The 13605-nt window shown below is 37.7% G+C and overlaps 1 protein-coding gene across 3 annotated transcripts in view; it reads left to right on the top strand.

Annotated features, from left to right (window-relative positions):
* The window catches only part of BMP2K (BMP2 inducible kinase), a 127155-nt gene that overhangs the window by 48571 nt on the left and 64979 nt on the right, over positions 1-13605 (top strand). For all 3 annotated transcript variants that reach the window (XM_075204562.1, XM_075204561.1, XM_075204560.1), the window contains exon 2: positions 10792-10910. In XM_075204562.1, the coding sequence (XP_075060663.1) occupies positions 10792-10910 (119 nt within the window). The remainder of the gene's footprint in view (positions 1-10791; positions 10911-13605) is intronic.

Here is a 13605-nt window from a genome sequence, read left to right as displayed (position 1 = left end):
AAATGTTTGTAATGTTGATGTGTACTGGTTCTATCCTCATGACTAAGGGCAGGTGGGAGGGATTTTGTGAAGCAAAAGAGGCAGGACAACCACGAGAGGAGGCTTGTATAGAAAATTCCAAGGAGCTCCCTGGATACTATTGGCTGTTGCTGGATAGCTTAACAATTTAACCCCTAATAGGTAAGTGCATTTTAATACACACAAACCTATTGCGTTTAAGTGCATTCAACTATAGGGCCACTCTTGTCATAAGATTATATGTATCTACAAAATAGAACTTGGTGAGAACTAGATGATTGTTAATGATCTTCTGTTGCATAAAACCACATTAAAGAGGTTGCCAAGTCTTTTCCATATGACTGTGTGTGGAGCATACTTGCAAACTTTTATTTGCTCCCAGAGTGGAGGCTGAGTGGCATGTGCGGGAGGGGGCTTGGTGACATGACAGTGGCCTCTTGCTGTGCATAGTGGGGCCATGATGCAACATTTGTCATTAAGCCCTGCCTCCACCCGAGAGTTCACCTGTTTGTCCGAGAAGACTCCCCAAAATTCTGGAGTATTTCAGGCGAGTAGGCAAGTATGGTGTAAGTTACTATCTACAGGGAAGCCTAAGCAACATTTTTCTATACATCATTTTGTTTGGTTTCACCGGAAGCTGTCAGAATATAATAATGTGCTCTAACGGCTCCATTTCAAGCTGAGCAATCATCCTAGCTATTGGTGCTACTCTGTGGTACTCTATTAATGTTTTATTTTGTTTTCCAATTGCTTTACGTCTTTGTGCATAAGCAGGATATAGTGGATGTACCTTAGAAGTGTTCAGCCTTTATAAGTGCTTGTCACCTACACACAACTGCACAATAAACAGTTATTTAAATAACACTTAAGTAACCGTATGTTATAATGTATTAGTCTTGTATATTTGCTTCAATATGTTTATTTTTACACGTCTATCACCTTCTGAATAGGATAAATATTGTTTGTTGATATCCTGTGTACCAGCAGGAGCATGCTCACTCTGCTGCTTACAAACTGTACGTTATCTGCTAAGTTATTATTCAGAGCCAATCATTGACCTGTATTAAAACAGTAGATTAGCTCATACAAACAGCCCATCTGACACTAAAGATCACTTATATAATGCCTGCACATTAGAATTAATTATAATTCTCAAGTTTTTTCTTTTTTTTTTTTTCTATACAGACTATTTTCATGGCTTAACATGCTAATCATATCTAGACACTTACGGTGTTAAAACAAATGTTTTAACAAAATAATCTATTGTGATCATTTGCAAGTTGCATTGTTATATTCTTTTAGCTTGAGGTTTGGGGGAGGGGGGGGGGGTTAGTAATTTTCCTCCTACTAAGCTCTGCTGGAGTTTACACTTTTTTTTTTTTTGTTTTCTTTCTGGTCTTGAAAAACATGAAATTGTGCAGCATTGCCAATAAAGGCTATATTTCAAAGCACAACCATATACACCAGGCTGTCAGCAAATATTGCAGAACATCTAAGGCCTCATACCCTGTGATATTAAATTACAGCGTTTTACTAGCATTTTTAACTCTAGTTCAACGCCTGTAAAGAGGGTCTGTTTGAAGCACAATATGGCACTTAAATAAGTTTGTCTTCGTATGTGGTTTCATTTAAATACATTTTGTAGAATTCACTGTACAAATATGAGATTTGCCAGGAACTATTTATCTAGAAAACAATAAAGACAGATAAATGAATACACCATTAGTGCTGTCTGGTGATAAGATCATACACAGTACCATGAATACCAATTGTCTTCTACAGGCAATGTTGGGAACACTGCTAAACAATTTCCAGGAGTAATGTGGGGAAAAACTGGTAATGCTTAAATATAATTTAGGATAGTTTAGGCATGGTGCTCCACAATATGGAGAAAACTCTTATCTGGAAAATGTAAAGCATTCCATACCTTTTTCATTTCAACACTTCCCTGGGCTTGCTTGTTTCTAAATATTAGCTAACCAAAAAGTTTTATTACTTTAGCTTATCTTAATGATATATCCCCCTCCTTGTACACATTTCTTGATGTAACGGCTCTTAAATGTCCTGCCTGTTTCTTAGTCATTCATTTGTAAAGTTGATCATTCATTTGTTGTGATGAAGGGGCATCTGTGCTCTGAAAGCTAGCAAATATAATAATATTTTTTTTGGTTAGCCAATAAAGATATTACTCCTATAATACTTTTTGTCTTTTTTTTTTTACACAAAAGTATTTAACATCACATAGATTTTTCTGGCTAACACAGTGCTGCAATAATAATTTTTAAAAATTATTATTTATTTTGCTACACACCTTGTTTCTAAATAGATGCCAGCACCTTAGGGACCTAGAAATCCTCTGCATTAAAATTACAGTTCAATTGAATTCCCCCCCCTTCTGTGTGCATGTGTTTCTAGTTCCCTTAAAGCATGGTTGTAAATGTGGCCCAGCAGGAGTTTTGGTTGTGGCAAGGGAGCAGCACTGAAAAAAAAAATCCTGCAAAAAAAAAGAAAAGAAAATACTTACCTTGCAGTCACGTCAGCTGGCGCTCCGGCTCCCTCCCTGGTCTCCTCCTCCGTGTGGCGCTCGCAGTGAATGTCGGGGGTGACGCCATTACACCCGACATCCATTGCGTAGCGCAGCACAGAGGAGTCACCCACACGAACTATCAGCAGCAGTGAAAGATTATCCAGTATCTTATTGTTGTTACTCTGAATTTGGACTTTCTGCACCATGCAATTATGAACTAGCTGTGTTCTCTGTATGTATCTAATATAAGTATTAAGAGATAATTGTATTTTTTTAATATTTTAAACCATTTTAAATGTGCAGTGCTGAGTAGGGTGAAAATTTCACCCACTGTTACCCTCATCGGAGGCTGCTCCATGAGACATTTTTCCCACCACCCTATCTTTAAATCTCTGTAGATTTCTATTAGTCCTCCTGATGCTACCTATATCGGTGACCATTTCAAACTGGTCAATAAAAAAAATGATTCATGGGTGCAGAAAGAGAGGAAAAAAAAGTTTTTGGCATTTAATTCCCCGAACCCCACTAAGGGGCAAATGCAGGTAAGTTAAATTGTAGCTGGTAATGGGACTACTGCTTTAATCATGATTCTGCAACAGGTTTCCTAACTCTTACTAACTTCATTTTCAAGTAAGTTTAATATGTTAACTATGTTTTCTATGGTTTTTTCTATGATCAGCTATCGTTAGTGTTAGTGTATTTTATGTGCGGCCCAAACCAACTCGTCGTCTTCCAATGTGGCCCAGGGAAACTAAAAGGTTGGACACCCCTGCCTTAAAGTGTATGATTCGTCAGTAATTATATAAAGAGGGAATACTCAGTATTATTATGGTGACACTAAGTCGTGTGCATAAAGATTTTGAAATGGCACTTTTTTTAACCTTTTTATTAAAAACAAAAAAGAAAAAAACTTCACTTAATATTTAGACAAACATTACCAGTTTAAAAAACATCTACTCTGATTGGTCTAATGATTAAAGGTATACACTCTGTCCCTCAAGACTGCTGTCTAAGACAAATGCTTTGAGTTAATTATAGACCCACCCATGTTAAGGCCTGTTGAAGATATTGGTTGTTTTGTACAATTCCATGTGCAATTTACAAGATACATACATGCATGCATACATACATACATACATACATACTCAGACTCAAAAACGTTTGTGTAACGGAAAACACTTTCTTCTGGCCCCTAAGAACAAATAGCTATGTATAACTATAGTAATGGTGACATATATCCTTTCTATTTTTTTATCTTTATAGTTCACTTGCTTACATGGAAAAACATTTTATTTCATAGAGATAGTGAAGGTTGCTCTAACAGGATCCCACCCCTTAACAGAATAGTTGGAGTTTGTTGAAGAGAAAAGAGGAAATCTAGTGTTTGTATAGCAAATGCAAAGAATGGTAAGGTTCAAAGAGCTTGTCAGTAGAGGGTTTGACTGATTACAGTCAAAAGTTTTAAATTTTTGTTTCTTAAAAATAATACAGACTTTTTTGCAAATCATAGATAAATTGGGTTGTAGTGATTTTAATCCCTTGGTGGTCGGTCATCATCTCCCACCTTGACTATTTCAACATTCTCATATCTGTCATTCCTGTCACCAATCTATTCCTGCTTTTTTTTTTTTTTTCTTTACTCGTGCTCCAAAGCTCTTCTTTGTACTGTACAAATCAATTGTGAAGCATCAATGTTCACATATTTCTCTAAAGCCTCAACTGTTTAAAGAAACTTCAGTTAGCTACCCTTTACTTTGTAAAAACAATTACACTACTTAACAATTTTTTAAATATTCTCAGCATCTGGCATTTGAATGTGTAGGGATGCTGAAATCAGTGGAAAAATCAGATTATCTATATAATGTCACATTTATTAGATACACACAAATAACAAAAGCAGTTATATCAGAAAAAAATGAGATAAGGGAAAAAAAATCATTAATCTCTATAAAATTTAAATATTCATTTATAAAATATTAATAAAACCACAGAAACGCTTTAAAACTGCAGAAACTAAATTTCAGAAACTCGTAACAATCCAATTTAGCCTTAATGTAATAGTTAATAAAAGATAAAATGTAACATCACTTTGCTTTAGGGAAATAGAATGTTGACGCTTTCCGGTCTCTCTAAAAAGGGACCTGGAGTAGTCCCCCATCATTGCAGGGTCCCAGCTTCCTTGGTAGTGATGCTCCATTGTTAGAATGTCTTGGTGAAAATGTTTCCCCTGTTCATCACTTACACTACCCAGGTTTTTAGGGAAATAGTCTAAATGGAAATGTAAAAAGTGAATTTTAAGTAGCATTCTACAACGCATGTTCATGTAGTTATCCAATAGTTCATTCATGATTGACATGTAGTTTGCCTCTTTTCTGTTTCCTAAGAATCCATGCACAACAGCCTTGAAGGAGGGCCAAGCAGCAGACTCAATTTAGCATTAAATATTTATCCATAAGCAGTTTCCTTATTTGGGGGTCTACAAATAATACTTTCTTTTAGCTTTGATTCCTTTAACTTCAAAAACTGTTTCTTCAGGTAATTGAAAGCCTGGCCTTCTTTATCCAGAGCTATCACAAATTTCTTCATTTGTACCTAACTTAATGTGAAATGGAGGAGTTACAGTTGTAAGGATTAACCCATAACATAACTTAATAAAGCATATTCATAAGCTACTGCATTTTAAATACTGTATTTCAGATGAATCCATTTGTAATTTGGGCTTCTTTGTAAGCTAGAGTGTAATACAAATAACTTCAAAGCAAAGCCTGCTCTTACAGGGTTAATAGCCTGTGTTTGTTCTGTGGCTCTGCAGACCCAAGGACTACAAGAAAACATTGTCACCTTTAGGGGTAACTGAAACTCTTCAAAGATCTCATGAAGTGAGCTATGCCATGGTATAGGAGTCTTTTTTGGCACCTAAAGAGACTTTTGGGAACAGTCTCAGTATCGGAGTCTTACACCAGGAGGCCGTCATGTGGGCTGTGACCACATGATGGCTTGGTATATTTTATATAGGTAAATACAATTCTATTTCCAAAATACCACTTACCATCAATATAATTAGTAATCACCACTTATTCATAAACCGTATGATGAAGAGCAGTGCATATATCAAATAAAGCTGCCTGTTATGCAGGGAATGAGCGGAAATGAGTATCAGCTCAACTAATACACTTGACATAGCTCTGTTTGGTATGTGTATATTTGTAAATTTGTATTGGATTTGTTAATGATAAAATTGGAAAAGATATGTTACATTTTAGCACTGGGGATTAAACAGAGAAGATGTCATACATGGCAGTTGGCCCAGAGAGAGTGGGTAGATTATGTATTTGAGAAATCCAAATGTAAATTTCTGTTTTCTAAGCATGTACGATATGCAGAGGGCGATAGAAATGGTAGCTTCCTGGCTTATCTGACAAGGGCGGAGAGGGCAGATGCAGCAGTACCGGTTATCTGTGATGACAGTGGGGTTAAGAAGTATCTGATGCCTGATATTGTTGAGGTATTTCATAAATATTACACAAATGCATATAAGTCACAGGTCAGATATGACACGGATACGTTACAGCAGTATTTGAATGGTATCTCCCTTCCTGTCCTCTCCGATGATAGTAGGGAGTTTTTGGACTCACCCTTTACTCTTGAAGAGATTGATATAGCTATTATGTCATTCCCTAATGGTAAAGCCCCTGGAGTAGATGGAATCCCAATTGAATTATATAAAAAACACCGGCCCTTTTTTGTGTCTAGGTTGTTGGATACATTCAGCGAGCTGGGTGAGATTGGCGCTCTTTCCCCTTCAATGGCAGAGGCAATAGTGGTGGTGCTGCCTAAGTCAGGGAAAGATTTGTTGTAACCTGAGTCCTACCGCCCGATTTCAATTTTGTCAAATGATGTTAAGATTCTAGCAAAATAACTGGCTTTGAGGTTAAGTAGAGTGGTGCTGGAATTAATTCATCCGGATCAGACGAGATTTATGCCGTGCAAGTCCACGTCTATCAATCTTAGAAGGCTGTATACTCTCCTGCAGGTGCGGTCACCCTCTTCTGAGAGCGAAGTTGTGGTGTCCTTGGACGCAGCCAAGGCGTTTGACTCGGTGGAGTGGCCATACCTGTGGGAGGTATTGTCCCGATTTGGAGTGGGCCCGGAATTTATAAAATGGGTTAAACTTTTGTATTCACATCCAGTGGCGCGGGTCTGTGTCAATGGGCATCTTTCTCAACAATTTCAATTAGAGCGGGGTACTAGACAGGGATGCCCGTTGTCTCCGGCCCTGTTTGCATTAGCAATAGAGCCGCTGGCCTGTAAGATCCGGCATGATAGAGAAATTGTGGGACTTAGATCAGAGCACAGAGAGGATAAGGTGGCATTATATGCAGATGATATGCTGTTGTTCCTTTCAGATCACGACACTTCCCTAAAACATTTGCTGCGGGTGGTTGATGGATTTGGTTTTTTTTCCTGCCTAAAAATTAATTGGGATAAATCTAGCGTGTTCCCTCTGGGATGGGAGTGTCCCGTGACAATGCCAGAAGGCTTACAGTTAAAATGGGCATCGAAATTCAAATATTTGGGAATATGGATCTCTAATACCCCCGCTGAATATGTAGAACTTAAGTTGCGGCCCCAGATCAAATACATTAAAGAAAAAACTCATGTATGGAAGAAGCTCCCACTTTCTGTCTCCGGTAGGATAAATTTAATTAAGATGATGGTGCAGCCAAAGTTTTTATATATACTCCAGCAGTCACCTGTATATATTCCACCCTCCATTTTCCGATGCATTGATAGCTATTTGATTTCATTGGTTTGGGGAGGGGGAAGGGCTAAGGTCAAGCTCAGCTCGCTGTATAGATCCAGATCTTCTGGTGGATTTGCACTTCCTAACTTGAAATTATATTATTTTGCCTCTCAATTGGTCCACCTTAAGGCATGGGTTTCGGACCCCGATTACCATGAGCTACATTGGGTGTTGGTACACCAATTTAATTCTAATCACACTCCCTTACAGTCACTGCTGGCGGGGCGGCTTGGTATGCGGGCTCCTCCGCTCCTGATTCAGGCAGTTAAGATTTGAACAATCTGTAATAAAATAATGAAACAAACTGACATTGATCCATATACTCCTATCTGGGGGGCAAAGAAATTTGAGAAGTTGAATACAGTGAAGAGGGCCAGGGAGTGGTCTCGGTTGGGTGTGGTGTCGGTAGGTCAGCTTTATGATACAAATGTACTTAAATCCTTCGAACAGTTGGTTGGGGAATTCTCTGTACCCAGAACAATGTTTTATTCTTACCTTCAGTTACGACACGCCCTCAACACACAATTTAAAGGGGAGACTTTGGTGTTTGGGGTGGATCCACTGAGGAAACAATTACAGGTCTTGGGTTATAGAGGTCTGATCTCTCGAATGTATTCATGTCTTCTGTATGAATCCACTGCAGATGATTTGGATGGTTTGAGGAATCAGTGGGAAATAGATATTGGCCCTTTATCAGACAAGGAGTGGGAAATGGTTACAGACAGTACTAAAGGTTATACTTTATCATTAAAATTTCAACAAATACCGGTGTTTATCTTACACAGGGCCTACTTTACCCCTATTAGATTGGCAAAATTTCGCCCGGATGCTACCCCTAACTGTCCGAAATGCAATTCGATCAATGCTAACTTTTGGCACCTTCTATGGGAGTGTTCATGTATACAAATCTTCGGGCGAAGGATCAGGAGATGTATTCAGGTTACTGGAATTGAAGTGTCTCTTAGTTCACCGGCCACTTGTCTCTTTGGGCTCCGATTGAAGGGGAAAGTTAATAAACTGACAAAAATGTACATTTCACAGTTATTGATGTTGGCTAAGGTCTGTATAGCGAGGCTATGGTTGGCCCCGACGAGTCCCACGGTTAAAAATTGGAAGGCACTGGTCAATACCACCATAAGGCACGAGAGATTTGTTTATACTAGCAGACAGGCTCTGAAGGAATTTGAGAATATATGGTACAGATGGTTAGAGTCTCCATTCTATCCTATGTCATCTAGTACAGATGCTCTATCTACTTAAATGTATGGCTACCGCAGTTCTTATAATAAGTATCTGAGTCCATGTAATAAACCCTGCATGTGTAACATACTTATGTATAAGCATTTACGATGTATGATCCTGAATGAATATAGCACATTTATTATTATTATTATGCTTTAATGTAATCTTGTAAATTCCGTCATTTAATTCCGATATGTATGCGATTGTTTTTCTTTTTGTTGTTTAGTATGTTTATATCTTAAAAAATTTCAATAAAAATACTGGATTTAAAAAAAAAAAAAACAGAGAAGATGTAAATAATGGTTGTAAAACTGTCGCAGGCTTCCCCTGGAGACCATTCCCTGTTGTAGAGGACAGGTGAAAAATTTCTTTAAGAGATGAAACCACTTAAAGATATGGTCAGGCTTTTGGGAAATCGGTCAACATTGATAATATTTCCATCTTCCAAGCCCATTTCTCTTGGCACAGATTATACAATTCGTATGTAAATTTATAGTCAAACTTATTTTTTAATAAGTGCTGTCTTTATTGCTCTAAATAATTCCACTGCTTGTTTAGAAGAGGTTGATTGCTTAGCTGTGTTAACACTTTAAATACCAGTGTGAGACTTTTTAACTCATTTAGCCATCAGAGCGCAGCATGTGCGCAAATTTGGTAAATAAATCATAGGCATTCTACAGGCCTTATACGTAGATGGTGGCAGAGGAGAGGTGTGGATGTGTGTGCCTGTGTTGAGAAAGAGACCAGTTAGATCTGTAACCTAAGGGATAGGAGAGCACAAGATTGAGTTTGGAATCCTGGGTGTCCCCTTACAGTAAACTTCCAAGTCACAAGTGGGCAAAGTGTGGATTGTGACTGGTAAAGTTACTTACTTACCTGACAAATAGTGGTAATATATTGTTTGACTGTTTGATTATTTCATAAGTAATCGGATCTGGCAGAGGCAGGTCTAACTGACAATGCGGCTCATCCAATGGAATGTACTTGACGTTTCTCTCTCTCTGGCCACTTCTTTGTGATTATAGTGATATTTAGTGTCTCTGCTGTCCCATAAGCACAGAAAACATAGGTATTTGCACTGCTGTTAGGTTTGCATGGTGGATTCGCAAACTACTGCTAAGTCACAAAAAAGATTCCATCCATGATCCTCATACTTGATTCCCTCCAACAACACAACCATATTTTCATAAGTTTCTTTCATGTCTATGGCACCGGCCAGAGGCACTGAAGGGAGTTTATTCCCATTACAGAGTAACACAGCTTTCAGACTAATCTTCAAGGAATCCATAAGCAGTCGCCACTCACTTGTAACACCAAACTCAATCATTAAACAGTTAACATGAGTACACCCACACATTGAAGAAGGGAGTCTTGCCGAGCATTTACTGTAATTAAATTCCTTACTTTTCGAATTTCAGTTTTTCAAAAAATCTCTAAAACCTAACCTGATATCAAATTTCTGAATATTTTGGATTCTTCACACAAAATTACATGGACATTGATATATCATGTCAGATGCAAGGGCTGTTGAGTAGTGTTATAGGAACATATTCCCGCTGTAGTATAGTACCGGAGAAAGCTTCTTGTTCACCTTTCTAAAATAGCCGCTGAGAAAGGTGTGGGAAAGGGGAGCAATAGGAAGTTGCAAGCTTTGTGCTTGTGAATTCTTATTGGTCTGTGTGGTATACTACAGAAGTAACTGCCCAGGAAAAGAGGCCAGATTCCAGGGCACTAAGGTGAAGAAGCAGGTCAGAGGAAGTGTAATGAATAACTAGGAATGCTGCTTACAAATTATAACTGGTAACCATAAAGGCATAGTAATTTTCTGGGCAGGACTATCCATGAGTTTTAATGAGTGTGAACAACTCATGTACAAGGATCATCTTACTCTTGAGAAACATCCTGTGGCATATTCCGTAACCAGTTTTCAGTATGTTGACTCTGAATGACCACACCACATTAGCTACTGCCACAGGTACTTCTACTTACCCCCAACAACTAATTTAAATAATGCCCAAGGCATTTATTATACGGAGAGGAAGGGACATAATTCTCAGCAATGTGCATTTATAATTTTATAATGCTACTGAAGCCTTACATAGCCGCTGTCTCCAAGTTTGGTTATTAAAATATTAAAAGACTTGTCAGATATGAGTTGGCTAAAAGACTGTTTATTTCATTGCATCTTTGTTATTTTCAGGGGGCTTCTCCACCGTGTTTCTGGTTCGCACTCATGGGGGATTACGTTGTGCTTTGAAGAGAATGTACGTTAACAATGTGCCTGACCTTAACATTTGCAAGAGAGAAATAACTATTATGGTAAGTCAAACTGAAAAAGTTATACATACAATTTAAGTAGAGCATATGTATAGCAGGGCAAGGTTGGCTTAATCTCTCTGTAGTAGCAAATTACCTATGCTTTAGTATCCATAGTTTTGTGCTTTAATAACATGGCCGTGTTAGCCAGTGTGCAGTCATATGAGCACATATTGAGTAGCCTAATTTTCTTCGTTTAAGCATGCAAGTGTTATATTATTTTTACAGACTTTTTTGGCTACAGTATAGGAAACACATTCAAAAAACATGGACGAAATAAGTTTCCATGGTTACTTCCCTAAGTCTTGGAATATAAAATATATACCCTTTACACAGTTCTAGACCCTTTTTCCTTAGTCGAGTGATCTGAATCATTATACTGGTAAATACTGAACTTGTCACGTAAGACCATTGTACAGGATTACACGGAAAAGCAGATTACCAATGCTAAATTGAAGTACAGTATATAATTTCTATGTCTAAACAGCTGATAAAGCTAATGATGTTCCCATGACTATCCTTTACTGCCAGCACCGATATTTAGTGTAATCTGGATTTAATAGTAGGCATACGGCCCAAAATTTTTTTGAAAAATAAACAAAATCAGAACAAAATAAGCAGCATTTGTAATATACCCAAACCCCCTCCTGAACGGCCCAAAATTTGTCCCTGAATTGCTCAACTACAGCTACATTCCAGTAAAGCCACACCCACTTTAAGATATGCCTCACCCCACCTGTTATCTGAGAATCAGGACAGTTGGGAGGTATGATGGTAGCTACTTACTGGTATTCCTGGTTACTTTGTTCACTAGTGTGCAAGAACATTCTTCTACAGTGGTTCTGCACAGAGTTCAGTTTGAAACTGGTTCAATGACTGTACAGCAATAATTTATTACATCAGTTAAACGTTCTCGTCTTTTACTGACTGAGAGCTTCCATGATGATGTGTCTGAGTAAGTTCTTCTGTGCATTCAATACCAGAACATGTAAAATAATAAGAGAACTGACGTTTAGTTCTCTGTTTGCATACACTGCTGTTAAACAGATTATTAATTGGCATAGTTTATTTTTTTGCATAGTTACTGTTGTTTTAAAAGTGCAAATATATATGTGTGTGTGTGTGTGTGTGTGTATGTATATATATATATATGTATATGTGTATATGTATATGTGTATATGTATATGTATATGTGTATATATATATGTGTATATATATATGTGTATATATATATGTGTATATATATATATATATATATATATATATATATATTAATATATCATTTTAGAGGTTAAAACAATATAATTTAAAGTCTATTGATTATTACTTCTCAGGCATCTTACACATCCCCTCCATGTACTTTGACAAAAGCCTATAAGACATTATCATCAAAGCATCAGCACAATGTAGGGGACGTTTAAAAATAGTATCCTTTTTTCTGTGGGAGTTTGTTTTCTTATTGCAGTGCTGAATAAATAACATTTAGATTAATTATTCATCTTTGATGCAGAGTGAAAGTATATGAAATCCCTACCAGTAAGCCATTATTGTTGAAGAGATATAATTATGCTAAATATACAGTCCAGTCCATAAATATTGGGACATTGACGCAATTCTCATATTTTGGGCTCTATACACCACCACAATGGATTTGAAATGAAACTAACAAGATGTGCTTTAACTGCAGACTTTCAGCTTTAATTTGAGGGTATTTACATCCAAATCTGGTGAACGGTGTAGGAATTACAACGGTTTCTATATGTGCCTCCCACTTTTTAAGGGACCCAAAGTAATGGGACAATCAATTTAAAAGCTATTTCATGGATATGTGTGGGCTATTCCCTTGTTATTTCATCATTAATTAAGCAGGTAAAAGGTCTGGAGTTGATTCTAGGTGTGACATTTGCATTTGGGATCTGTTGCTGTTGACTCTCAATACGAGATCCAAAGAGCTGTCACTATCAGTGAAACAAGCCATCATTAGGCTGAAAAATCAAAACAAACCCATCAGAGAGATAGCAAAAACATTAGGTGTGGCCAAATCAACTGTTTGGAACATTCTTCAAAAGAAAGAACGCACCGGAGAGCTCCACAACAACAAAAGACCCGGAAGACCAAGGAAACAACTGTGGTGGATGACAGAAGAATTTTTTCCCTGGTGAAGAAAAACCACTTCACAACAGTTGGCCAAATCAAGAACACTCTCCAGGAGGTAGGTGTATATGTGTCAAAGTCAACAATCAAGAGAAGACTTCACAAGAGTGAATATAAAGGGTTCACCACAAGATGTAAACCATGTGTGAGCCACAAAAACAGGAAGACCAGATTAGAGTTGGCCAAACAACATCTAAAAAAGCCATTACAGTTCTGGAACAACATCCTATGGACAGGTGAGACAAATATCAACTTGTACCAGAGTGATGGGAAGAGAAGAGTATGGAGAAGGAAAGGAACTGCTCATGATCCAAAACATACCACCTCATCAGTGAGGCATGGTGGTGGTAGTGTCATGGCGTGGGCATGTATGGCTGCCAATGGAACTGGTTCCCTTGAATTTATTGAAGATTTGACTGCTGACAAAAGCAGCAGGATGAATTCTGAAGTGTTTCGGGCAATATTATCTGCTCATATTCAGTCAAATGCTTCAGAACTCATTGGACGATGCTTCACAGTGCAGATGGACAATGACCCGAAGCAT

Source organism: Mixophyes fleayi, chromosome 1, assembly GCF_038048845.1.
Source record: "Mixophyes fleayi isolate aMixFle1 chromosome 1, aMixFle1.hap1, whole genome shotgun sequence".
Lineage (NCBI taxonomy): Eukaryota > Metazoa > Chordata > Amphibia > Anura > Limnodynastidae > Mixophyes > Mixophyes fleayi.
This window is presented reverse-complemented; position numbering and strand designations above follow the sequence as displayed.